The sequence below is a fragment of the Leptonotus elevatus genome, chromosome 1 (assembly GCF_054856555.1).
Source record: "Leptonotus elevatus isolate MCC_2025b chromosome 1, RoL_Lele_1.0, whole genome shotgun sequence".
Taxonomy (NCBI): Eukaryota; Metazoa; Chordata; class Actinopteri; order Syngnathiformes; family Syngnathidae; genus Leptonotus; species Leptonotus elevatus.
The window spans coordinates 37,827,632-37,854,916 of record NC_141239.1 but is presented as its reverse complement, the minus strand read 5'-3'; the positions used below and the strand labels follow the sequence as shown (position 1 = coordinate 37,854,916).

The 27,285-nt window shown below is 39.1% G+C and overlaps 2 protein-coding genes across 3 annotated transcripts; both read right to left on the bottom strand.

Annotated features, from left to right (window-relative positions):
* Positions 1 to 28: 28 nt before the first annotated feature.
* LOC147181957 (Y+L amino acid transporter 2) lies at positions 29 to 11,458 on the bottom strand. Its single transcript, XM_086097542.1, has 10 exons — positions 11,258 to 11,458; positions 9,172 to 9,695; positions 6,408 to 6,533; positions 6,188 to 6,332; positions 4,551 to 4,674; positions 4,294 to 4,397; positions 3,854 to 3,950; positions 3,602 to 3,751; positions 837 to 1,020; positions 29 to 767 (listed from the first exon to the last, which is right to left on the bottom strand). The coding sequence occupies exons 1-10, from the start codon at positions 11,296 to 11,298 to the stop codon at positions 697 to 699; spliced, it is 1,566 nt and encodes a 521-aa protein (XP_085953668.1). The 5' UTR covers positions 11,299 to 11,458; the 3' UTR covers positions 29 to 696.
* Positions 11,459 to 12,670: 1,212 nt separating this feature from the next.
* ripk2 (receptor-interacting serine-threonine kinase 2) lies at positions 12,671 to 26,839 on the bottom strand. 2 transcript variants are annotated; one of them, XM_086097471.1, is made up of 11 exons: positions 26,276 to 26,839; positions 25,329 to 25,482; positions 24,590 to 24,745; positions 22,392 to 22,549; positions 22,266 to 22,315; positions 22,017 to 22,178; positions 21,846 to 21,931; positions 20,743 to 20,844; positions 20,534 to 20,630; positions 18,300 to 18,506; positions 12,671 to 18,178 (listed from the first exon to the last, which is right to left on the bottom strand). In XM_086097471.1, the coding sequence occupies exons 1-11, from the start codon at positions 26,473 to 26,475 to the stop codon at positions 17,796 to 17,798; spliced, it is 1,755 nt and encodes a 584-aa protein (XP_085953597.1). In that variant the 5' UTR covers positions 26,476 to 26,839; the 3' UTR covers positions 12,671 to 17,795. The 2 variants fall into 2 exon arrangements, with proteins under 2 accessions (XP_085953597.1, XP_085953608.1); XM_086097482.1 differs by having other exon boundaries at positions 12,671 to 18,175.
* Positions 26,840 to 27,285: the final 446 nt, after the last annotated feature.

Genomic DNA, 27,285 nt, shown 5'->3' with positions numbered 1-27,285 from the left:
GTCCATGCATTGTAGAAGACCCTTTCAGTTCAGTTTTCAACTCAACTTTATTTATAGGGCACTTTAAAAAATCACCATCCCTGCATACAAAGTGCTGTACATGGAGTAAGTCAAACAGTTCAAACAAATTCATAACAAAAACAGTAAACACCATTAAATACTAAATCAATGCTGAGCCATCGAATACAAATGTGTTCCAGTCAGACAAGGTTCACACTCGAGAATAAGGTTTTGTTCAAATCCTCATGGAAGATACTGAATGATCTCTATTGAGAACTACACTACTCCTAAAAAGTTAGGGCTATTGGGCTTATCGTGTAAAATTTCAGAATCAACCTACAATATACAAAACCTTGACAAGGATATGAATTTGTTTTCATCTCAACTTTTGATATTCAACTGTTCAACAATTTTTTGTGCTGAGGCCAAAGCCACGTCTAATATCAAATGATTGATTTACGGCCATCTTGTTTCATGAGTGGGCAGCACCTACATTTTGCGAGTCGTGTATATTTCTTTTTCCGAGTTACAAGTGCCTGCGCCCTCAGCCGTCATTTGATACCGCAGGCCTTTTTTTTAAAACTTGACCTGGCGTGTGACGCGGTCACAGACACGTGCCGGCGCTTGTTTTTCTGCTCGTGGCGAGACAAAACGTCAGCACCATGGGCGGCCTCACCACGATGTTTGTCCACAAGCTCACTGTCTTTTACCGTCCGCTTGCGTCAAGCAGCAGTAGAGCAGCTTTTGGGTGCTTCTGGTAGCAAAAGCTGTTGAAAGAGGAAGGGAATATGAATTTCTTCCAGAGAAAACAAGATATTTAAATAAGAGGCATTTACTGTTGAGCGTGCGCAGGAATTTGGGCCTCCTATCCTCGGGCAGGTGGATGGCCACGTAATAAACGGGCACCCCGGAGAGGGCGATGGCAATGCCGATGAGAGAGTTGATGGTGTCTCCGTACAGGGGGACAATGACTAAGAACAGGCTGCACAGGCAGTAGATGAACGGGAAGAACAAGGTCAGCTGTGGAGAGAAGATTCAACACAGATGCATTAGAATTTCCTTTCGCCAGCTACTGTCTTGACTCTTGAATGATTGCTTTTCAAGAAAAAGACCGTTAGAGATAGTAGAAGTAACACGCACTGCCTTGGCAGATGATCTGTTTTCAGGCCTAGTCGTAATAATAATCTCTTTCTGGGAAAGGAAGCAGATGATGTTTCAGTGGAGCCGTCCAGTTGGCCTTGCCAGCCAGTCATCTACAAATGTTGTGATGATGCTTGTAAGTCAACCCCCCAAAAATCTTGAAAATATTATTCTGTGTGGTCCCACGAGTCTAAACATGGCATTCTGATTAATATTGTGTTTGTGGAATATGAGTTAGCCAGCAAGAGCTCAGGTGACGCTCAATCACGGCTCAGCTTTAGAAAACAGGTGAGCCGTGATTGGTCATTGCCTAAGCCGTTGAGCAACTGTGATGTCATTTTAAGTCGACAGCAAGTGGCAAAATGGCCGCCCCAATGGTGGATTTTGCTGCATAATCCATATTTCACAAACGCAAAATTAATCAGAATGCCTTGTTTAGACTAGTGAGGGCGCAAAGAACATTATTGAAAGAATTTATGGTATTGATTATTGACTTTTGCCCAAAAAAATTATACTACATAATACCTAATTATTAGGGGTGTTACAAAATATCGATTCGGCAATATATCGCAATCTTACAGTGCACGATTCTCGAATCGATTCTACATGCGGTCGAATCGATTTTTAAACATCAATTTTTGATGGGAATATTCAAAAAAACGTCTTACTTAGGGTTAGGATTCACACATTAGGCATGGAAGAATGTTATATTAATGGAACATTAAGCCTTAATATTTGATTTCAGTGCAGTTCAAACATGAAACCTGTTTGTTAAATGCAGTGGCTCAGTTATAAGACAGAATTTTCAGATAAATAAATACATTTTCATACAAATCTTACAGTGTACATGTACAAGTTTACTGATTAGTATTTTCAACAACAACAAAAAATCGTAATAATCAATTTTTAGTTTCGCATCGGGATTAATCGCTATCAAATCGAATCGTGACCTATGAATCGTGATACGAATCGAAAGGTACTAGGCAATTCACACTCCTAGTAAGTATAATCTAATCTAAAGCAATACTAGTAGTGGTACACGGGCTCCCTCTAGAGGTACACGAAAGAATCACTGCCTATGTAAAGTTCAGTTGTATTTAACTTCTTAGTACATTAGCATTTAATCTTTAACAACTGTTTGTTTTTATACTTTTTAGATACACTTTTTACCTAATTTATATGTGCAATACATTTTAATTTAATCATTATCTTATGTACAGATTTTAATTTCTCTATATTTAGGAGTATAGTTAATGTTCAAACCGAGCATAATGTTGAATTGGTTTACAGCAGGGGTGTCAAACATACGGCCCACGGGCCAAAAATGGCCTGTCATGGAGTCTAATCTGGCCTTCACTAAAATTAACTGTTGTTTCTAATTTTGTCCACTGGAGGGCTCACTGACAACCACTTACTCAGAGCCCTATTGGACGGAATGTGTCATAATAAGTCAGTTCGCATGATAAACGAGTTGTACCTTTGCAATTTACGAGGTACATTGTCCCCCGGTGTGAGCGCAGCATCTCGTCCCAGAGACTCAGCCAGCGACAAGCTCTTAAATCAGCCCCGGTGTAAGGAGGAGAGACGGCATTGACTACATAATAATTTAGGTCGTGCGCTGTGAATTCCGGCGATTTGATTAACTTGGTAAAAACAGCTGGCAACAGAAGGTAAGGGGCTGTTTTCAAACTAGCGATACTTAAGTAAATATCGCGCTCTATGAGTCCCGACTAAATGTGCAACTTCGACTGACAGGCGAACTTCGGTTGCAGTCGTAGATTCCATGGCTCGATGGGCAATAATAACTTTTCATTTGTAAAATAATAAGTCGCTCCAGGCCACGTCCACTTCCATTCAACAATCATTTCCTTCCGCCGTCCGTCATAGGGCAGTCACGTGATCACGTAACGTCGGTGCAAATGGTCAATATACGGCTCTGCACTGACCGGTAAATGACATTCTGAAATGTGGCTGTTATTCATAATTTGACGGAGAAAAAAAAAAGTGCGCTCATTTTTTGTAAATTTTTCGAAATTATTCTGCAATAACACAATAATGAATATTTTCAGGATGTATTTGTAATTATTAGCCCAAAAAACAAAACAGAACATGTTTTGACCTTTTTTTTTAATTTATAGTTTATCAGGCCACAGACTTCCTGGTCCAGCCTACTAGACCCCACTTACACTACTTTTTAAGACGTCAGTCTCGTTTTTGATTAACCCAGCCTGCTGCATTTTATTGTCGATCATGATGGTGGTACTCGGACAGCTATGTAATGTTTCAGGGGCTACTTGGTGCGAAAAGTTCGAGAACCACTAATCTAAGGGATTTTTGGCAGGTGAACTCTCTTGGCACGTTCCACAACCATCAACCATGCAGACGTTTCAGAATACGACATTACGTGCAAGCGTCTCATTTCAGAAAAAAACGGTCAAAAAAGCATAAGCAAACGCAACACCTTGACAGGTCTGGGTCTGTCTGGCTGGGTGAAGCGCAGATAGATGAGGCCGGCCACAGACAAGCCCACGTAGAGCCAGTAGCCGAAACTGAAATAGTTGATCAGCTGGAACACATCCTCCACGCAGAGAAAAATGAGGCCCATCATGCCCTGCGATGATACAATAAATAAATCATTTATTTATAGTGTTTTTTTTTTTTTTTACGTATTGAATTAAATACTGCATTCAAGTTCAAGATGAGATGTCCTTACATTGAACAAGAGTGCAGGGATGGGCGTGTAGCGCTCCAAATGGATCAGACTGAGGGTGTCAGGGAGGTGACCCTCGCGAGCACCAACAAAGAACAACCTGCGCCGAAAGCATATATTATTATACATAAAGGTAACTTGCAAAACTGTTAGAGCTAGGATTTTGACTTTTTTTTTTTTTTTAAATCTGAGTCAGTCAAGCCAGCCGGTCTCATCTTGTCATCTTGAGCCTTGCCAGCACTGGCAGTGATGATGCTGGTATATTCATGGCGGCCATTTCAAGTAACTAGTAATCTAACATGTTACTTTAATATCCGTAGTTTGCTGAAAGTTACGATTGAAAGACAGAATGTGCTACTATGTACTGATTCAACTCCTTCACTACTTAGATAATAAAGTAATTGCGCTTAATTACTTCCCATCACTGCTGTTTTGAAGATTACCTTGAAGCGGCAATAATAGATGCATTGAGGCCTCCGTAGCACGACATGGCCACTGACACGGGGATGATCCATTTGAATGGTCCCAGAGCTTCATTCCCAAAAGTCTGTGGAATCCGATTTTGCACACTCAATTTCCAAATAATCACAATTTGTTTACCTCAGATTTGATCTCAAATGGGGGGAAAAACACGTTAAGTCAAAGCATTCCAGGAAGACTAGGACTACATTTAGCAGACGAGCGGCTCTTGATGCCTCACCACAGCGACGGCGTCACTGGCCAGCAGAGAGGGCATGTCCAGCACCACGTAGTAGGCCACATTGGTCAGCAGATAAATGACTGTCACGATGGGCATGGAGATGGCAATGGCCAGGGGTAGATTCCTGTGGCAAGAACAACGCATTGTTATCAAAGAAAGACTGGCTAGAAGCAGAAGAATAGATAGATAGGCTTAAAAAGAGGTAGGTGCCACAAAAAAACTGATATATAATAGGGGTGTGCCCCCCCCAAAAAAATCGATTCTCATTTGATACGATTCAGAATCGATTTTAAATGTCCCAAAATTGATTTTATTTAAATTATTTTATACTGTCTTCCCTTTGTTTGTGTGTGCCTTTATTGGGAGCGCTGTTCATGTTGTACCTAATTTGGCCACTTAGGGGCAGTGTGGTGTCACGCGGTCTGATACACTGTTAGGTTGTAGCCACATTAGAGAGTAGAAGGAAAAAGTCACGATCAAGTTATTCCAATAAAAGTTGTTTTTTTGCAGCGTGGAGCCGTTCTTTTGAGTGATAAAAGTGCCGCGAGTAGCGCGCTAATTAGCATTAGCGAGTCAGACTGGAGTAGATCATTACGATTCCTTGAACATCTATAAATTGAAGCAAAAATCATTGCCAATCAAATCATTTTGAATCAAAAATCGATTCTGAATCGAATTGCAGACCCAAAAATCAGAATCGAATCGAATCATGAGACATTCAAAGATTCTCACCCCTAATATATAATGTAAATGTCTAAGAAGGATTTTTTTTTTGACTCCATGGACATAAATGGGCCCCGTTGATTAACTCATTTGCTCCCCAAAACGTATAAATATATTTTAAATGTTTTAAGTGTCCCAAAGACGTATTAATATGTTTTTTATGCTAAAGCAGGGGTGGGCACACTCGGTTCTCCAGGGCCGGAGCACCGCAGGTTTTGGATGTTGACCTTGTCCAACACAGCTGATCTATGATCAGCTCATCAGCAAGCTCTGCCTGCCTACGCCTGATAACGATCCTGTTGATTGGAATCAGCTGTGTTGGAGCAGGGAAACATCCAAAACCTGCAGGACTGCGGCCCTCGAGGACCTAGTTTGCCCTCTACTGTGCTAGAGCATACAGAAGGCTTTGATGCAGCCTCTCAACTGCAGAGAACGGTTGAGGAAATGGTAGTTATTACAAAAACGGCCAGCAGGTGGCAACAGAGCAAAATAAATCAACCAGGTCCATGTTGAAAAAAGCTCATTTATCCACATTTCTATACAGATTTGTGAATAATGATGAAACTTAGCAGAAATGGAAACAGATAGAAATATATTTTTCCTGATGAAAGAAGAGACTCTAATCTTTCTTTTGGTAAGTTTCATGTTTTTATAGCAATAGAACCCAATATTCTGTGGGCCAGTAAAACAGCTGAGAGCGAAGGGGGTTGCTTCAGTGAAAATGGTGGGAGTGAATGAGTTAAAAGAAATGGTCACAAGTACAGAATTTAGCTGACAACAATATGCTAGGTAGGTAGCTAGTTAGACGATTACAAATGTAGCTTTGACTCGAGACGTCACAATGACACAGACCACCTCGAAAGGATGAATTGAATAGAAATGATTTTACTTTCTATGTCCATTCTTCATATTACCTCTCTGGATTCTGAATCTCTTCCGTGACAAAGTTGAGCGTGTCCCACCCGGAGTATGAGAACAAAGCTGAGTAAAGGGCCAAAGCGATGGCTCCAGGGTCCGTGGAGGAACCTTCAAAAGGGCTTTCAAAGCTTTTACTCTCCCCTAGACCGAGAAATAGAGTAAGTGTAAGCCACTTTATGTTCACGTAATGAGCTTTGTTGATTCATTGCCACTTACCGGTGGACAATTTCAGGATCCCTACCGTTATGATGAGGAGGAGGGCCGACAGTTTAGCGTATGTGAAGATGTCCTGGACCATAGTCCCCCACTTCACGCAGGCACAATTGATGAAGATGAGCAAGCCTGCAGAAGGACAGACGACAGAGGCGACGATTTAGCGCGATTCCAAGCGAGGTCCGGCAAGGCTGACTTTGGTGCATTGTTAGCGTGAAATTATTCATTTAGAGATTATTCATATTGGAGGCATTTTAGGGACCACAAGGACCGTGACCTCGTTGGCAGCCGCGGCTCAGGAAGTAGCGCCGGTTGTTCAGTGACTGGAAGGTCCGCTGTTCGGTTCCTGCTCTCTCCAAGTCATGTGTTGTGTCCTTGGGCAAGACACTTCACACACATTACCTCCGGTGTCACTCACACTAGTATCTGAAAGGTGCGAATGTTTGGTGGCGGTCAGACTGGGCAGGTGCACACTGGCAGCCACGCTTTTGTCAACCTGCGGCTACTTATTTAGTTTACCACCACCTGAGTGTGAATGTGTGAGAACGTGAATAATGTATTCATTGTAACGCGTCTTTGAGTGTCCAGAAAAGCGCTATAAAAATGAATGAATTAAATTTTCACTCTTTTTTCTTGTTATGATCCAATTTAAATCAATTGTATTCACTCCTCAATGCTTTCTTTTGTTTTTGTTTTGTACTGTGTTGGCAGCACTACATACTGCACATTATTATTAATGCTATTATGATTGCTGCTGTGACATTTTAATAAAGTATCTATTTTAACCTTGCCCTGCAAGATGAATTCTCACGGTATTAGTGAGTGAGTGAATACATCTTGTACCTTGCACTGTGTTCGGCGGCGGGATATGCAGCTGTGACGAAACCAGCAAGCGCCGACGCCGTAGGAAATAAAATCACTTTTCACGCAGAATTACTCACTTGTTAAATGTTGAACAACAGCTTTGTGCACTTTTAGCTGGCAAAGATGTTCGAAACCCCCCCCCCCCCCCCCCTTGACGAGAACGAAGACATTTTCATCCGTGGTCGTGATTGATCAAAACAAACGTGCATAAGATGCCGCATCATCCAATCAGCTTTAAGTATTGAACAGATGTCCCGCCTTTCCCGAGCAAATCACTGTGGAGCTGTCCAAGATTGATATTGTGGAGAACTCCCTTGAGTGAATCACAATGATCAATCTGGCTATTGCTAGGTTATATTTATCTAGCTATCGAGCTAGAAAAACTGTAGGCCATCTAGATAGTGATGAGTTATTAACATTGTTTTTTTTTTAGTTTTAATTTATATTTTAGCCGTTTTGGATTTAGTTATAGCAGTATGGCTCAATGAATAGAATTGTATTCTTATCTGTGTTACTTTCATGAGAAAGGGCAACGGGTTTGTACATTTGCTATCTCAAATGGGAGGGCCGGTCTCTGCCGGTCGGAAGAAGGGAGTCACAGGCTTATTATTATTGTTTTTCTCTAATCTGATTTATACCTATGGGAACTTGCTGAACTTGCTGATGGGAGGAGAAGGGGGATTTTCTTGTATTCACTGAGTTGCAAATAAATGTACTGTGGGCTGAAGGAGGAGCACACTTTTGAACAGAACACTGCTTGGGTGACTTCAATTGTGTGATCAGAAGGTTCTGTTATAACTATACCTTTGCAAAGGGACTTCTTCACCAGGATCTCACCATTCAGTTAATTGAACACGCAAAGAGTACAATACTTAATATTGTCTACTCTAACAATAGCTAGCTAGCTAGCTACTTGAAGCTCACTTAGCCAACTTTTGTTGTACTTTCTACATCTAACTTGGTCAAAATAAGCTTGTGACTTAATTCAACCTCTGCGGATGACAACATGATGTAAAAAAAAAACCACACACACTTTTTTAACACAAAATTTGTACTTCTAAGTTCCACTTAAGTACAATGTAATTTTTTCCCCACCACTGACTTAAAAAAATAAAAACACCTCTATGATACTAGGTTAAGTAATTAATGAACCATACTGCTAAAATTAATCCTATGATCCTTCTGAAAGCAAATTTTTCAATACAATTAATGTATTTCATTCCAAGATTGTGAATGTTTACCAGGAGTTATTAGTGGTGAGTTATTTTATTTTTTATTATAGAGGAGACAAAAGACTTCAAAACTACTCATTTAAAAAAATGTTTTACCGGTATGTTTTTGTTTGTTTGTTGGTTAGTTTTTTGGTTCTTTTACTGCATAAAGTTTTGAACTAACATCAGTTTTTATCTTTAGCAGTGGTACCAACTCCCAAGTAAGGAAAGTAACTATTGGCTGTCCTAAAAGTTGCTAGAAGTCACTAAATGACATTGCCTAATTTGCACAATTGGCCATTTGTAATAGTAATAGTAATGGACGCTGTAGGAGAGAGGAATAACGTCATGAGAGAGGCCAAAAGTGAGTAAAAAACACCCTTAATAACTCGATTTGTTAGTAGTCGCTTTTTGGGAAGAAAAAAAAAAGTTGCCATATTTAGCGAGAAACTGGTCTTTAGTACAGTGCTTCTCAAATAGGAGGGAGGCCGCTGTGTGTGTGGGGGGGGGGGGGGGGGTGATGATCTGTTTCAATGGTAATTCTGCGTTATCCCAGCTAGAATAGTGAAAGAAAAAAAGGAAGCGAGCCGTATGGCCAGCATACAGCTCAGAGAGTTATTCTTGTTAACTTGTGATGTGATGAGCAGTGTGTTGAGTGATGAAAAAAAAACCTGAATAATTTAAACTCTTACATAGGCAGGCTGCTGCAATGAGGCGTACGGCATTGTATGGAGGACTGCAGGTGGGATAGGAAGCCTCCAGCAGGTAGTTAGCGAAGGTCAACGAGATCACAGCCTGACTGGCCGGCTCGATCAGAAAGATGGACGTCCACAGGCGGATGAAGGCCAGAAAGCCACCGAAGGACTCCAGGATGTAAGCGTAACTGGCTCCAGACTTGGTGATGGTGGTGCCCAACTCGGCATAGCACAAGGCCCCGAACACCGAGAACATGCCCCCGATAGCCCAGATGAGCAAGGAGAGTCCAAATGAGGAGCTGTGCATAAGGACTCCCTTCGGGGAGACGAAGATCCCAGAGCCGATCATGTTGCCCACGATGAGACAGATTCCGTTAATGAGGGAGATTTCTCTCTTCATCTGCATTTTCTCGTCTTTTGGAGCCTTTAAATTCTTGTCAGTTGGAACTCGGCCTCTAGGGCAGATTGTCTGGGATATGGCGGCCATCTTCTCTCTTATTTCCACCATTATTCTGGCAGTCCTGTAAAAGATATCACACAGCAGAATTTGATGGAGTTGTCATTTTCCAGCCACAGTATTAAATGCACCTACAATAGGGGTTCTCAAACCTTTTGCGTCCAGGGAAGGACTCGCTCAAAATCTTAACGCCACTTAAAAATATCTACTGTGTGTGCCCCAAAATGCTATTAAAAAGTTGACCATTTTTCACTAAATTAATTGATACATTAAATTTTTTTTAGAGAAAAAGTAGAAGTCCTCAACTTTAAACTTCATTTGCTCCAAAAAACGCATATATTTGTATGTTTCTTTACGCGGCTAGAGCGTAAAGAAGGCTTTGATGCAGCCTCTCAACTGCAGAGTTGAAGAAATGGTAGTTATTACAAAAACGGCCAGCAGGTGGCAGCAGAGCAAAAGAGATCAACCAGGGCCAAGTTGAAACAAAGCTTGTTTTCCTCACAATTTGAAACAGATTTGTGAATAATTAAGAAAATTAGCTATATTCTATTCTAATTGCTAAAAAACAGATATAAATATACTATTTTTTTCCTGATGAAAGAAGATACTCTAATCTTTCTTTTGGTAGGTTCCATGTTTTTATAGCAATAGAACACAATATTCTGTGGGCCTTGCAAAATCAGTCAAAATCCAGTAATACAGCCGGGAGCAAAGGGGGTTGCTTCAGGGGAAATGGCTGGGAGTGAATGTGTGTAAAAAAAAAGAAGATTTATTTGGTTGCGATGAAAAATTATATTCTTAAGAAAATAAAATCATTTTTAAGATAAAGTTTCAATTAATATTGAATTCAAAGTTTCACAAGGGAAGATAGTCATGTTCCAGTAAATTTATATTTTTAGAGAAAAAAACGATGTCACAAATAGTGATACTATTTTTTTCCCAAGATGAAGTCGTCAATGAGGTCAAAGTTTAACGAGGGAAAAAATTCATACACAATTACAACAACACATTCCTTTTTCAATATTAAATAATTTTATGCGGGGGTAGATTGTTTCAAGAACAAAACGGTGTATTTTTCTAAATGAAAAGTCAAAATCTGTTGAGATATGACATCAAGGGAACTAAGTCATATTTGATCATTGACTTTAAAAAATACAACTTTATTCTTAGAATGTTGCACATGTAATTCTGGGGAATAAACACCTTAATTCTCTAATAAATACATAGCCTACATACATAACTAAATGAAGCTCCTCAACTTACTTGGGAATAGTTACTCGGCAGACGAAGATAGCCCCAAAAGCGTTTTTTTTTTTTTAGCATATATGGAAACTAGGCCACAAATATACTGGGGACAACAATAACAAGCTACAAATATGAAATTCAGACTTTTCTCGCAGTAACCTTGAACTCCATCATGGAGTTTGGTAGGTAGCATGGAGTCTCCATGCTACTCAACAAACTCTATGTCCATGAACAGGGTCATACAATAAAAAGGTCATGCAAGATATCAAATTCCTACTTAGGCTCAACAACAGGCACTTTAAAGTCTGTGATACAGTCCAATTAGTGTTGACATGAAAGAAACCAGATGAAACGTCTTAGAAGACAACAGGAGCGACTTACCGTATTGTTTCGTCCCTCGGGGTGACTAATCTTGCCGTCATGGGCCACTGGTGCTCCTCGGAACGTGGCCGTGAGACATTCGTGGGCTCACATGAGCAGCAGTACACAAGACAGCCGGTGAGGCAACGCTACGCTTTAGCTCAACTACATCTCACATGTGTTTTTCCCTGCTCCATGCAAACGACATTCTCTCCTTCCCCTCTGAGCTATTTTCAGTCAGGGGGCAGAACCCCCCCCCCCCCCCCCCCCCCTTACAGAATCAAGAACAGGACACTTCTGGGTCAAAACTTAGCAAAGTTAACATGTACAAGTCTGAGCACTGAAAGAACATGTAGACAGCATGTAAGCGAATATCTCAACTGGTATACGCATATAGAAAGTTGCCATAGATAATCTTCTGATTGTGATTGGCTCCTTAATACATGCACCTAAATTTAGACGTGAAGTGAGCGATGGCAAGAATATGAAAATGAGGGCAGCCAGAAGTCAAAAGATTAAGGGGAAGTCAACCGAAAATTTTCTTGACAATATGTACAGTATTCTGATTAATATTGCATTTGTGGAATATGAATTAAGCAACAAAATCCATCTCAGGGGGCGGCCACTTTGCCTCTTGCTGTTGACTGAGAATTGACATCACACTTGTACAAGGGCAAAGGTAACAACCAATCATGGCTCACCTGTTTTCTGAGTTTGGTCATCTGATGTTTGCAAGCTGAGCCGTGGTTTTATTCGAGCCCTGAGCCAGTGTACAGTGTTGCCAACTTTCTCGCTAAATCTGGCGAATTTTCAAACCCTCCCGGCGACTTTTTTTTGTGTCAAAAACAACTAGCGACATTTTCTGGTTTTCTTGAGAGTGCTTTTTTTTCCTTCTTTTTCTTTTTTACTCACTTGTTGCCTCTATTACGACATTATTCCTCTTTCCTACAGCGTGCATTACTATTACATGCACATTTCCAAGTATGCAAATTAGGCAATGATGTCATTTAGCAACTTTGACTGAGTTTTAGGACGGCCAATAGCTACTTTCCTTACTGGGTTGATGGCAACACTGCAAGTGTGATGTCATTTTCGGTCGGACAAAGTGGCCGCCCTCGGATGTGAATTTAAAACAATTACATAACGGGTGGATTTTGACACTTAACTCATATTCCACAAATACAATGTTAATCAGAATATCGTGTTTAGACTAGTGGGGAAGGTAAAGAACATTTGTGAGTTTCAAGCCTCCTTTTATACACTTGGTGATGTATTATTATAATTTTCAATTTATTTATTCAAATTTGGCAGGGTTGTTAACAACACTTTTATCAGTTATGTGTTATATTTAGTATTATTTTCACTTACTTAATAAGTGATGCAGTATTTTAAAAATCCTATTAAACCACATGAATGAGGCTCATCAAGTGTAGATCAGAGTTCCCCAACCTTTATTGAGCCAAAGCACATATTTTACATTTGAAAAATGTCACGCCACATCACCAAACAAATGTACTCAGCGTGAATCTTTGTTGTATGAATGACAGCTGGTAGATACGCAGGTTCATTGTACCTTCTGCCATCTAGTGGCAGGCCCTTTAATTGTTCGGCCTTTCATTAAACATCACCAGCATAGCGAGACGAGCAAAGTTAGTGTTTGTAGTCAATAAATAATTGTTTTCCAAACCAATGAAGTGAAACTGGATAATTTCCCGTGGCACAAGTGATGACAGTGGTTGGGAGTCAGTCACTGGTCCAGATGTACAAAAGGCCAACTATCATTTGTAGAAAATGTTACATACAACATCCATCAAATATGTACAGTTTATTTACAAACTGAGCTCAATTTGTGCCTATTGACGTATTTTACAAGTCAAGAACAAAAGAAAAAGATCATAGTTAAATCGAAATCACTGTTACACATTACAATTATTTTTGAAGACTTCTCTTGTTTATTCTTAGTCATAGAAGAGAAGACATTGATTACTGTTTGACCTCTTGACATCACATTTAACACCAGAAGGGTTCTTGGACTTGACAGGGAGACACAATCCCTGAGCGAAGATAAAAGCTGTAACTGATAGAAGAAAACAAACAGATCAAACTAGTGACCTCCGCTAACTCTGCCACCATCTTTTTAATACCCTGTGAAATGACATTACTCACACTTGGCCTGACAAAAGGAAACAGTCCCGAAATGTTTGAACGAGGTTATCATATTGTGATTTTCTTCCCTTGTTAAATTTTGGATTTAATATTGCATTTAGTGGTCGAACGATTAAACAAAAACAATTGTTTATTAAATTAATAAACAATTATTTTGATAATCAATTAATCGTTTAGAGACATTCATTTTAAATTGCCCAAATGCTCAGAATTTCAGTCTCTCGACAGTCAGCATTCTCTGATTCAATTGTTCAAAGTGAAACAAAAGACATTTGCTCTATTTTCTGACAAGGGACAGACCAAACCAGTGACTGAAGCTTAATTAATCTATATAGTGTCTATCAATTAATTAATAGACACAATAATCAACAGGTTAATCCATTATTAAAATAAATGATTAGGCACCCTAATCAATCACAATATTAGCAGTTTGGAAAAAGACTTCTTTTTTGTACAATGATGACATTTTGTCTAAACAAAATATGACTTTGTGCTAGTAAAAATTACAACCATTTTTTTGTAAAAAACAAAATGCGAAAACATTGTAACCTTTTTATTTGCAAAACATTATGTTTTTAAACAATTACTTTCTCTTAAAAAAAAGTGGGGAAAAAGTGCAACATTTTCATTCCAATGGCATTTAGGTGTACACGTTAATTGGCTTTGATTACGATTATGAGAAGCTTCTTGGAAAAATTTCGGATCCCTGGACCCTAAATGTCTGAGAACCGCTGACCTAAATATAACACTTTATTTATTTATTTATTACGCCATGACTGCAGAGCAAAAAGAGAAGTAAGAATTGCTGCTTTGGATTCAGACATCAGTCAGCGCCTCGGCTACAATACTACACTGAAGACTCGGTTTGAGGAAGTGAAGGCCGCAATGAGGAAGAGAGCGACACCACCAAAACGCAACACGTATTTCAGAGAATTAACAGACACTTACAGAAAGCCGTTTGGGCTACCCAACACAAGGTCGGTCCACATACTAGTACAGTGCACTCCTTGTCCTCACTAGTACAATGACTGTGTTGTGGCAAGTCACTTTGGCAAGCTAGTAGAACATCCAAGTTACTGGTGAGGGAAAACTGTGCATTACTTGATATCTTGGATTTTTATGTCACTATTAATATTAGTAGTTATCTAGTAAAGGTACTAGAATTGCACTAGTAGTCGGAAAATGTGACTCGTAAGAGGATTGTACTAGCGTGCTGAATTGTCTTAGTATTGTGGAAAAAGAGAGTACTAGTACATGGATGGATTTCAAAGGTACGGAATAAATGCTCAAAAGGCTTTCCATAGGCGCTGTAGTCACAACACATGACGAGGCTTTAAATATGCAACGGACTTTGCTGCACTAGTGGACTATTGCACCGCCTCACAACTGCGAGGCAGAATCACAAAGAGAACTCGGTCAACAAATAGTGTTGACAGAAAGGAAATATAACATCAAATTGCTTACAGTCTATCATGCTTGGCACTAAACTGAGAATTTTAGAATTCACTGTACTAAATTCTTCTATTAAAAGTCAGAAAATTGTGAGTGTGTCATGTATAAACTATTAACTTAATGAATTCACGAGAAATAGAAAATGGATGAATAGGTAACTGTAATATTTTGGAAGTGATGAACCAATACAGAATTACCTGAACATGTCAACGAACACTTCAATTGGGCTTAGTTTGTTTCCAAACTCTTAAAAGTGCTTTGATAATTTGTTCTACGCATACAAACTCCAAGCGACTGCAAAAACAACAACAACAACAACAATATAAAATATACCAAAGAGAGACTGTGTAGTGCTGCCTCTGAATGAAAGGACTAAAAATCACTAAAACGTCACAAATTTGGTTCTTTACATTAGTGGTTCTTAAACTGGGGTCCACAAAATAATCGGCAATAAATTACTTTATATCATAGAAACAAAGGATTTTCAGGAAGGAAAGTTCTCCCCTGTAAGGAATCCCTGGACCCCCCAAAAATAGAGTACAATTAATTTGTGTTTAGTTAGTATTGTTGTCATTTCAATAAATTAATACACAATTTATATTATCATGTCTGAATAAAATTTGTTCAAGTGGTCAAAAAAAACAACTAAGGGGGGTTTGTGTCTGGGGGTTTGGGGGCAGCAGGGGCTGGGTTGTGGTGGGTGGCGGGTGTGGGGAAAAAAAAAAAAAGAGAATACCTGAACTTGATTTGGAGACACTCAAAGGCTCTTTAAATGGTGGACTCCCATTTAATTTAACATGCATTTCACTGTATTTGGTTAATTCCCAACACAGCTGCGTAATCAATGGAGGGTGTGCACACAAATGCAACCACATGATTGCAGTTATTTATTTTTACTTCCTCGCTCAAATTCAATTGAGTTTTACAGGTTAGAGGTCACATATATCACAAAATTGGGAATTTGAACTCAGGTGTGGACTTTTTTTACTCATTCCCTCCAAGCCATTTTCACTGAAGCAACCTCCTTCGCTCCCGGCTGTTTTACTAGATTTCTTTGCAGCAATTAGCATTAGAATATAGCTAAGTTTCAGCATTATTTACAAACCAGTTTAGAACTGTGGGTAAATGAGCTTTTTTCAACATGGCCCTGGTTGATCTCTTCCACTCTGCTGCCACCTGCTGGCCGTTTTTGTAATACCTATCATTGCTTCAACCATTCTGTGCAGTTTAGAGGCTGCATCAAAGCCTTCTGTATGCTCTAGCATAAAAAACACACACACAAAAAAACTTATATTATTTAAAATAGAGCGTATTAATACGTTTTTGGAGCAAATGAGTTAATAGCCACTTTAGTTATGTTTAACGAATAATGTCTCGCTTTGAGTCCCTAGACCCAAACAGTTTGAGAATCCCTGCTTTAGATGATACAAAAGCCAAAGGTTCAGGTCTTTATATCAATGGCTGCATAAGGCTTAAGCAGTTCCCTGTCGAACATAAACACTGACAGGAAGCGTGACAACAATCTCCATAAAAATGGAAGCAGAAAACGGACCTTTTCACAACATTTGTAAACATAGGTCACAAGGTACTTCCAGGTGGCAGAAATGACCAAAATAAAATAAAATACAAACTTGCTTTTGGTGTTGCACTGCAAGGTATATCCCAAAATGTTTAGGTAATATCAAAATGAAATCCATCTGAACTAAGTTGTAAGATTATTACTATGATTTAGTGGTAAGGTGGTCGTCTCCCACCCGTGAGGTTGTGGGTTCGATCCTCACCCCTGGCGACCATGTCCAAGTGTGAGTAAGACACTGAACCCCGAATTGCTCCCAGCGGACCTGGCAGCAGCCGACCACTGGTGTATAAGTGTGTGTGTCAATAGTCCATTTACTAAAGCGGCAGAACCAGAAGCATTTCCTAGGAATGGACGAGACCCGATACCAGCCTTATTTTATGGTACTGATTACTCCTGACCTAAAGGATGCCTAATACTAGCTACCGATACTAAAGGTGGGGATGTAATGATATCCTAACATCACGATATGAACCTTACAATACAATTATTATCACGATATTGTGGGAAGCTTGGTGATGTAAAATGTTATGGGAGTGATAATCGCTACAGTGACCAAAACATGCCTAATTAAAATTAAGATACACTAATAAACTAACCAGCAGAGGGTTCTGGAACTGCATAAAAGTAAAACAACCTCACCTTTTTAACAGATGTGCTGCTTTTAATATCGTGACATGATGATGACGATATTGTGGCAATTTTAACACAACATCCTTTCAAAACAAAAATTGTATTTAAGTTCCTCCTTGCCAGTAGTTGGTGCTACACTGCAGCCATTTTACACATGGGTGATCATTTGTTTGACTTCTTCCTGCTCCTTTTCAAAGATGTACAATCTAATTTTATTTTATTTTAATGCTTAAATTTCATTTTTGTCTGTTGTCGTTCATCATGTCATCATCAGACATGTTCATAATAATTAATTCATCATCTGGGTCAGAAAGACAGAAAGGTAAATTTGATTATTATAAAAAAAAAATTAAGTACTAGCAGTATCTGTACTTGGTATCGGTGAGTACTCAAGAGTGAATACTCGTACTGGTATTGGTCTGGGAAAAAAAATAGTGGTGTATATAAAATGTCTGTCCGGGGTGTTTTCAAGTAATTTATCAAAAAAGGTTAGCCCACCAGTGGCGGCTCCCGGCATGTGCGGCAGCACACATCGGCTTTGCTGGGTGTGCGGCAATGGCTAAAATCTTCAGTTGAGCCATTTTTTTTCACTCTGCCTGGGTCAAATGGCATGGAAGGTTGTTTTTTTGTTGCTAGAAGTGCCATCAGCGTCTGTGTCACCCGTCATGGCGAAAAGGCCCATAGAGCGATTATTTGTCACAGTCTACGATGTGGACAATCGCCATAGCGGGCCTACATGTTCCTCGGGATGTTGCAGGACATGGAAAGCGGCGGCGCGTTGGGCACCGCGGCCACCGAGCTGATTTCGTTGGGGTACGGCTGGAGGCCCATCTGCTTGTTGTGGTGCAGCTTGTGGACGACAACTCGGCAGAAGTCTTCGCCGTGCCTGTGACAGTTGTCCAGGAGCTGGCGGACCTTGGCGGCGCGCGTGGCCTGGTTCACCACCAGTTCGTAATCCTCGCGCATCAGCATGGAGCGTGCCAGCAGGGCGTCCAAGCTCTGGTTGAGGCAGGCTTCCGTCATCTGCGCCACGATCTCCTCGCGTCGCCTCGACATCCACTGACCGATGGGACCCTGCGTAGGCGACGAGCGGCGTAATGGAGGCGAATTATCTGCTGGAGGAAGGAAACGAATGAGATGGCGTGAACACCTAGCATGAGGGGTGTTAGACTTTTTAGCGGGAACGATTCCGGGCGCAACCAAAATGTTGCTGCTGAGACTGAAACGTTCTCGCACCTTGTGGCTGTTCACAATTGACATTGAGTGTGAGGGCCTCCATCTGTGTTTCGCTCTCAGATGTGGGCAGCGCAGCTTTGAGAGACTTGCTCAGGTGGTTGATGGGCCGGGCGCTGTGGAAGCCATTCAGATTGTTGACAGTGCAGGGGTCCTTCAGAGAGTCGGGGGGATCCAGAATATGAATGGGGACTGATGATGGAGGTCCCTCTGCGATGGGACGAGGAAAAGAAAAGCAAGCGAGAATTTACTTATCAAGAGTCCTGTAATATTTGTTTATTGAGTTCTGAAATAATTTCACTTTCTATAAAACAAAATTGTGTAATCATTTGAATTCATTTTGTCAAATTACTTAATTTATTTATTGAAAGTAATAAACATATATTAAATAAATAATTGTACATACATTAAACATAAAATGTACTTTTTAATCTGTTCATTTATTAATTTATTGAATTAAGTATGAATAATAAAATGAAAAATAATTTTTTTTTTTAATTCATTTTAAGAAATAACGGGCTTATTGATTTATTAGAAATCAAAAATACAAAATTTTTGGGATTTTTTGGAATTTAGATGTTTCTTGGGTTGGGGAAGAATTCTGGTAGGTGGCCCGGTGGGTGGTGTCTGGTCGGTGCTGGATTTCACCTTCCTTGGTTTTCTTTGGTCCCCTCGGGTCCCCTCGGGTCTCCTGACGGCGGTGTTCGGTTTAGGTGAACGGTATGGGATTTTTTCTAATAGGTTTTTGGTGAGCTAACAAATACACGCACGCACGCACGCACGCACGCACGCACGCACGCACGCACACACGTACATACACATACTCACCCACATACAAAAAAAAAAAATTAAAAAAAATATATATATATATATATATATATATATATATATTTAAAAAAATAATAAAAAAGAGCAATGATGATGACATTTCCGAATGAACAATACTGAGCTCTTAAAAAAAAAAAAAAAAAAAATATGGGAAAAAATGAAAACAAATAAAAAAATAAAATAAATCAAAAATACATCCACAGACAAAAAAATACAAGTACAAAAAATTGTATTTGTTAAAATGTATATTTATATTATTTTATTAAAATATTGTTTTAATGATTTACTTAAGATATAAATATTAGTAAAGATGTTATACATTTTTGTTTTTATTTTTATTATTTTCATTAAATTTAATAAATAAGTGGTCAATTCATTCTGATTAAATTAAGTATGATTACTAATATTTTAAATATGCAATGATCCATTTATTTCCTTATTTCATTAATAGGCTTACTGACTAAATTGTAAATTAAAAGACATATTGAGTAAAATAAAATATCAATTAATTTTTTAATTTGTATTTTTTAATAATTTATTAAATTGACTCAATGAACTATTGCAAATAATAACGTAATAAACAACTAATACATTGATTTTTTAAATTTTAATTATTTGTATTTATTTTATTAAATTGATTAATTCTGTAAATTCAGTACGAAAAAAAATTAAAATGAGAAACAATGAGAAAATTAATATTTTTTTTTTTTTTTTTTTTAATCTCCAATTGTTCATTTGAACTCATTCACTCCGAGCCAATTTCACTGAAGCAATCCCCTTCACTCCCGGCTGTTTTACTGGATTTTGACTGATTTCGCAAGGTCCACAGAATATTGTGTTCTATTGCTATAAAACCATGGAACCTACCAAAAGAAAGATTAGAGTCTCTTCTTTCATCAGGAAAAAAAAGTATATTTCTATCTGTTTCTGTTTAGTTTCATCATTATTTAAAAATCTGCTTTGAACTGCGGGTAAATCAGCTTGTTTTCAACATGGCCCTGGTTGAGCTGTTCTACTCTGCTGACACCTGCTGGCCATTTTTGTAATAACTACCATTGCTTTAACCGTTTTGTGCAGTTGAGAGGCTGAATCAAAGCCTTCTGTATGCTCTCGCATTTAAAAAAAACACACACACACACACACACACACACACACATTAAAAACGTATAAATGCGTCTTTGGGATCATTGTAATATTTAAAATATTATATATTTATGCGTTTTTCTGGGCAAATTAGGTAAAAACCAGCTGTGGTCTTTAAGCACCAACGTTTACTCACCCATGTTATAGACAAATTCAAGACCGTATAACAAAAAAAGAAAAGAAAATTAGAATCATTCTCTTGATGATACTAAATTTGTTTTTGCAACAAGAGTGGACAAAGACGACGACTAATAAGTAAGTGTCACCTTTAGAAGGCTCCGTGTTGGTGCTGGTGAGAGCGCCGGGTAGTGATATGTGTGTTTCCTGGGACGAATCAGACCCTGAGCCTGAGGTGGAGCTCTCCTGTCACATACCAATGGGGGAGGATTTACATTTCCAGCGCACACGGTGAAATAACTGCTTGTATTTCCTCATCATCATATTCGGCTGTATATGCAGGCAGATCTCGACTGACCGGCCACGGGCGAGACGTGTCCTTCAGCTTCCTCAGAGTTTCGTCCTCAGTGGCCTTCTCACTCTCAAGCTGTGCTGAGCAGCAGCTGGATTGCTGGGTCAGCTGTGGACGGAGAGGAAGGGAAAAATAAATCACACTGATAACAACAAATCAAGGTTTGCCAACGTTTATGGAGAGGCAAGGCACGTATTGTCAATTTGAAACCAAACAAAAATGCCACAAAAATGATATATTCTAAGGTGATTATCAGATGGGGTAGCCTCTAATGTTTTTATGTAAATTAAGCAGAATTCCCGTAGCTCACCTGATGATCTATCATGGCAATTCACTGTGGTTAGGAATTAATGTGTCAATGTGTTTCTATTTTTAAACTCAAGATACAGAACATTTCTGACACTACACCAAAGGTTAGCAAGCGCCGTAATTATGACCTAATTATGCTACGACGGTGATGACGATGCGTTACATCAACCGCATAACTGAACCAATGGCAAGACAGCTTTTTCATGTTAAGAAAAAAAAACTTAGGTATCGGTATGGTATCGGCATCGGTCGATACTGCAAAGCTGGGTATAGGAATGGGTATTGGGGGCCAAAAAAACGGTATCGGAACAACACTAGCAATATTCCGAAAAATATTAAACTTTATAAAGTGGCAAAATTGTATTTTATTTTTTTTATCGGAATATCATCTCTCAGTATTCATGACAACTATTACAAAATAATTTTACCATTGCACATGCATCTATATGTAGTGCAAAGTAAGAAAATCCCCCTCCTCCTCCATATCAATCAAGTGTGCATTCACTCAATGCACATAGCAGAAAGAGGAACGCCATGTTGAGGGGAATTTATTTTAGGTCATAACCTGTCAGCCAGTATCACTCCAGATTTTCTGTGTGTCACCTTCCGGGGGACTTTCTGAAAAATGAACTTTGTGAACAAACACACGTCATGGGCTTACACCACTCAGATCAAATGGGGGAAACAAATGTCGTACAGTATATTAGTCAGGAATACTTAGGCGATGGTTAATCATCAATGACTAAAATCACTTCCTGTAACAGGGGAGATAAAGTAGATTAAAAAAAAGTTGTACTGACCTTTGATTTCTTAATCTCTAGTACAGCCACCAGGAAGTCAATTTCATTGAACTTCCTCACCATGGGCTCCAGTTCAATGAGACACTCTGAAATGACAACGAGGACGTCACACTGTGACGTGACATCACATGAGCGGCAAAAGTTGCGTTTTCAGATTCAAGCCGTGCTCACTGAGGAAGGAAGGTCGTTCGTCGGGGTTAGCGGTCCAGCCGCAGGTCATTAAGCAAACAAGCATTTCTCTGCTGGGGATCTGATCGGACAAGCTGGCGTAGCTGGTGTCGGGACGCATCCCACGAAGTACGTTGAACATGATCTTCATTGGGTTGGTCACTTCTGACACACGCAACAGGTGGACAAAAGTCACATCAACAGCACGTCAGAGAGTGAACAAGCGCAGATTAGAAAAAAACAAAGAGTTACCGTCGTATGGAATTTGCCTGGAAAGCACCTCCCACATGATGATGGCGTAACTTTATAAGAAGAAGAGAAACAGGCAGACACATTAACAGATGTGCGGATTGTTGATACTGATTGTTGACTTCTGACCTGTACATGTCATGTTTGACGTCAGCGCGGCGGCTCTTGGAGGGTTCGTACTCCTCAGGGGGCATGTAGATCACCGTGCCGCCAATTTCCGATGGTTTGGACCCTGAGCCTTTACTGACGGACAGCTGCCGCCACTTGGAAAGACCAAAATCTGCAATCTAGACAGAGAGAAGATCATCTTGGTTATTGAACTGCAGTAACATTGAGGACATGAACTCATTCACTGCCATTGACGGCTATAGATGTAAAAAATTCACTTTTATTTCTCTAAATTTTATTTTTTTTTCCACTTTTGTTAACAAAACAAAGTATGTTTTATTGTACATTTAGAACAGATATAAAGTTTGTGATTACTCGTGAATTAACTAGAGAAGTCATCCGATTAATTATGATAAAAAAAAATTAATTGCCGGACGCCCCTAATTTTTAATAATCCTTTTTTTTAACGAAAATATTAAAAACGTTAAAAAAAAAATTTTTATAGAAAAAAATATTACAAATTCAAAAAATACATAATTACAACTATTTAAGAAAAGATGATTTAAAAAAATTATAATTCAAATAATTTATAAAATAAATAAATTAAAAAAAGACTAAAAATAAATAAATTATTACTATTATTTAAAAAAAAAAGACACGATTAAAAAAAAATAATTTTTTTTTAAAGAAAAGATTATTAACAATTTGAAAACATTACTTAAATATTTTGTTAAATAGAAAAGATTATTATTATTTTTTTATAATTACATTTTTTTTAAGTAGAAAAGATTATTAAAAATTTGGGGCGTAAGGCGATTAAAATTTGTAATCGTAAATAATTGCATGATTTCACTAGTTAAATCACAATTAATCACAAATTTTATATCTGTTCTAAATGTACAATAACAAAATCTAGTGGAAAAGTGGAAACAAATGTTTAGCTAATCAAAATAGTTCAAATGAATTTTGACGTCTATAACCGTCAATGGCAGTAAATGAGTTAATGATTATTAAAGAAGAAGTCAATCCAAAAAAATGTCTTTACAATAATATGTTGTATGTGCCTCCACTAATCTAAACACAGCATTCTGATTAATGTTGTGTTTGTGGAATATGAATTAAGCATCAAAATCCACCCGTTTTTCTCTATCTCAGGGGGCGGCCATTTTGCTCTGATGTCATTTTCAGTTGACAGAAAGTGGATGAAGATGGATTAATTGGATGGGTGGATTTTGCTGCTTAACTCATATTCCACAAATGCAATATTAAATAGAATGCCGTGATTAGACTAGTGGGGGCACATACAACAGATACCCCTTAAGTAAGGTTAAATAGTGCAGTACAATAAATTTTAAAAAGCATTTTCAAAAGAAATACAAGGGGAAAAAAGATTGTTAAATGCTGCTGCCAGGCCAAAAGAAAGTTTTTACAGTATACAGTCGCAATTCAGTATAGTAACATGCTGGATTGCAATGAGGTCTATTGTTAGATTTGCAGCATAATTAAGAGCAAGAACAAGAGGCAGAGAAGGTCCCCATGTAATTCATACTCATTGTCCAGAAAATATGTCCGAATATTGTTGTAGCTCCATGTGATAAAGTAGTAGCAGTTTGAAGGATTATAATATCGGTAACGTGCTTTGGCATTTCACCTATTCATGGGTTTTCTTAAACTTATTCCCCATTATGAACAGAAAACCCCACTTATTCAAATTTTTTTGACCTGATCCCCCTGTTCTTGGCAGTTATTTTTTTAACCCGATCCCCTGCTTATTCATGTTTTTTTCCCCATGACTTTTTTTTCTTTCATGGCAATTACAAGGGAGTGTCAATTACATGTGTATTTTCACTATTCTCAAGACAGTGAGAAAGAACAGCTGCTGACGAAAACTTTTAAAAATTAAAAATTATGTTTTAGGAAGTTCATGTGTGTTATATAGCAAGTTACATTTTTGGGGAAGTGAGTGGGGTGGGTAAAGGTATTAATGATTAAAAATGTCTGTCTATATTGTGAATTTTCATCTATAGTATTGTGGATGGCTCTGGGACGTCAATTACGATAAACGGACACTCGCTGTCGAACCAATCTCCAAATATTGTTCAAAAATCCCCCCAGCAGTGTATGATGACATGAATGCTGAGTGAAGCATTCATCCCAATCATAATGAAAAATGACAAGATATGCCGATGAAGCAAAAAAGTAAACCGCCTTGCACACACCTTGACATGGAATTCGCTGTCCAACAGAATATTTTGTGTCTTCAGGTCATGGTGTAAGAGTGGTGGGGACATGTTGTGAAGGAAGTTGACCCCCAAGGCGATCTCATATAGGATCCTCAGTCTTAAAGGCCAGGCCAGCACAGGGTACATGTCCTTCTACATACACACACGACAGACACATACAGTAAATTGCAATTATGAGTTGAAGCAGGTGAGGTGATGCTACAAACCCTTGCCTAAAAATAACTGGCGAAAAGGCTAAAGAAAATTCCCACTTGGGTACTTGGATAAATACAGTACATCAATGTTTCAGTTTTGTTTCCAAGAAAAACTGCTGCATTATGATAAGTGACGCATTACTGAGTTTAAATAGAGATTGTGCGCCCTGAAAAAACAAAAACTAAAATCTAAATGAAACTGCAATTGCTGCCTATCTAGGAATGATAAGCTCGTTTTTATTATTATTCCATTACAGTAAAGCCACAGGATGAAAGTACAGTATTGTGTGTTGTGGTTGTTAGTGACTCATCATCAAGCGATCCTGTGGCTACACTCAGTCCAGTTGTAATTTCTACGTCACTTCTGCTCGATACCACAATTTATAGTTTAGAGTAATTCCAATAAATATGTATCATCTTCTATCTTATACCAAGCACTTTTTTTTTTAATCGTGCATTGTACTCTCCCAATGTTTAAAGTACCAGACAGTGAAGACATGATACAGGAGGAGAACATTTACCTCATGCAACAGTTGGTCCAGTGAGCCATTGCTCATAAACTCGGTCACAATGCAGAAGAACTCCGGCTCATTGCAGATGCCAAAGATCTGGATGATGTAGTTGAAGCGGGCTTTGTGGAGGACCTCGGCCTCCTTCAGCAGACACTTCCTCTCTCTGGAACACGGCCAGATACAAATTAGTCTTCACATTTATTACGCTGTCTACTTGTTGCCAGTCATTCGACAGAATCATAACTTTGTTTGAGGGCTGGGCGATATGGCCCAAAATTCATATCACGGTATAAATTGCACCTCTTCACGGTAATGGTATATATCATGATATTAAACTAAGGGTAAAAAAAATGCTTGTAATTCGTAATAAAAAATTTTTTTTATCGTGTCTGCGTAGAGAAGCCAAATTGACACAAAGAAATAACAATTAAAAAAATTATAATTTGGATAATTTAGAGTACAGTACAATAGCCTTTTCATTTAAGTTTCTATAATTCAATCAGATATCTGTGAATGTGATTGTGGAATGAATGTGCATTCTGTTCCCACTCATTGTAAAAGCGACTTAAATGCATCTGTAACTTGTGTCATCCCTGTCCAGTGTCCACATTATAATCCTTCCTTGACACCGATTACTACTATCCTATTAGATAGGGCTTTTAGTGGCAATTTGTGGCACCCCCCAAACAAATAATCTGATTAGTTTTTCAGCAAAGATCTGAATATAGGTTCCACGGAGAGAAAATAAATGAATTTGAGAATGACAAGCCACGTTATCATTTTTGTTTGGAGATTTTTGTTCAGTAAATTTGCATTGGCTCAATAAAGATTTAATTTAATCAAAGGTGCCCCCCACCCATTCACTCAGTACTACATCCCTGCTGCTCCATCTTGTTTGCAATTGTACAATTTCCAGTTGTATGCTAAATGTAACTACAGACATAAAACCGTGGTACCTTTCGCCGAACGGGGAGTCCAGCTTGAGGCACTTGATGGCCACGGTGGTCCTCCAGTCGGAGTGCTGAGCCTTGAACACTGTACCGAAGCCCCCTCTGCTCAGGTAATACAAGTCGGTCAGCTTCTGGTAGGGAATCACCGGCAACGTGCTGGTCAGACAGCCAACGTTGACGCAGCCCGTGGCCGCGTGTGGCTCCATCGCCGAACGTGAGCCTTCTGCTTTCCAAACGCGTCGGATCCACTTGACTGCTGCAAAAAGCAGAAGTGGCCTTTTCGAAATGCGCAAGGAAGAGGAGGAGCAGCGTGTTTCACGCACATCTCATTGCATTGCGTCGGTGTGTGTTAGTGAGCTAAGCTAATGTTGAAGAGAAGGAATCAATGGTGGGTGGAACGACACTTGGGCTTAATTGCTGGGGAAGAACAATACACCCGGTGACCAAAATGTAGGCCAGCAGGTTTCACTTTGTGTGTTTCGTTCTCTAAATTACATGGAACCGTCCGACTAGACAATGCGGTGACTGGTAGACAGAAGCAGGCGGGTTTGTTATTGTTCATGACGTCACGCTTCCGGGTTGGGTGACGCTGCCTTCAAAGTAATCGGAATCGACAACATTCAGGCGCGGATCCCCATAGTAGTGCATGGTAGGGTGAGTTACAATTTAATTCGTTCCGACAGTTTACTCGTATATAACAGTAAATTTGTGGAGAGGCTTGGGCTACCGCAGATCCCTGCGAGTGCGCTCATTTTGTTTTTCTGTGTTTGACTGTGTCCGGTTCGATGTGGCTCTTCTTGCCCACATGTGAGAGCATCACGGTGCCTTAATGTTGTTATAATGAAGACGGTGGTGGTGGTAGGGGTACAGAAAACACGAAAAATTAAACCAAATACTGATTATATTAAATGCATTCATAATTTAATTTCAGGGGTTGAAATTAATGATCTGTTTGCCCGTACAAGCAGCCGATTGTAGCAGCATCACGAGGAGATGTTTAAGACAAATAAATATTT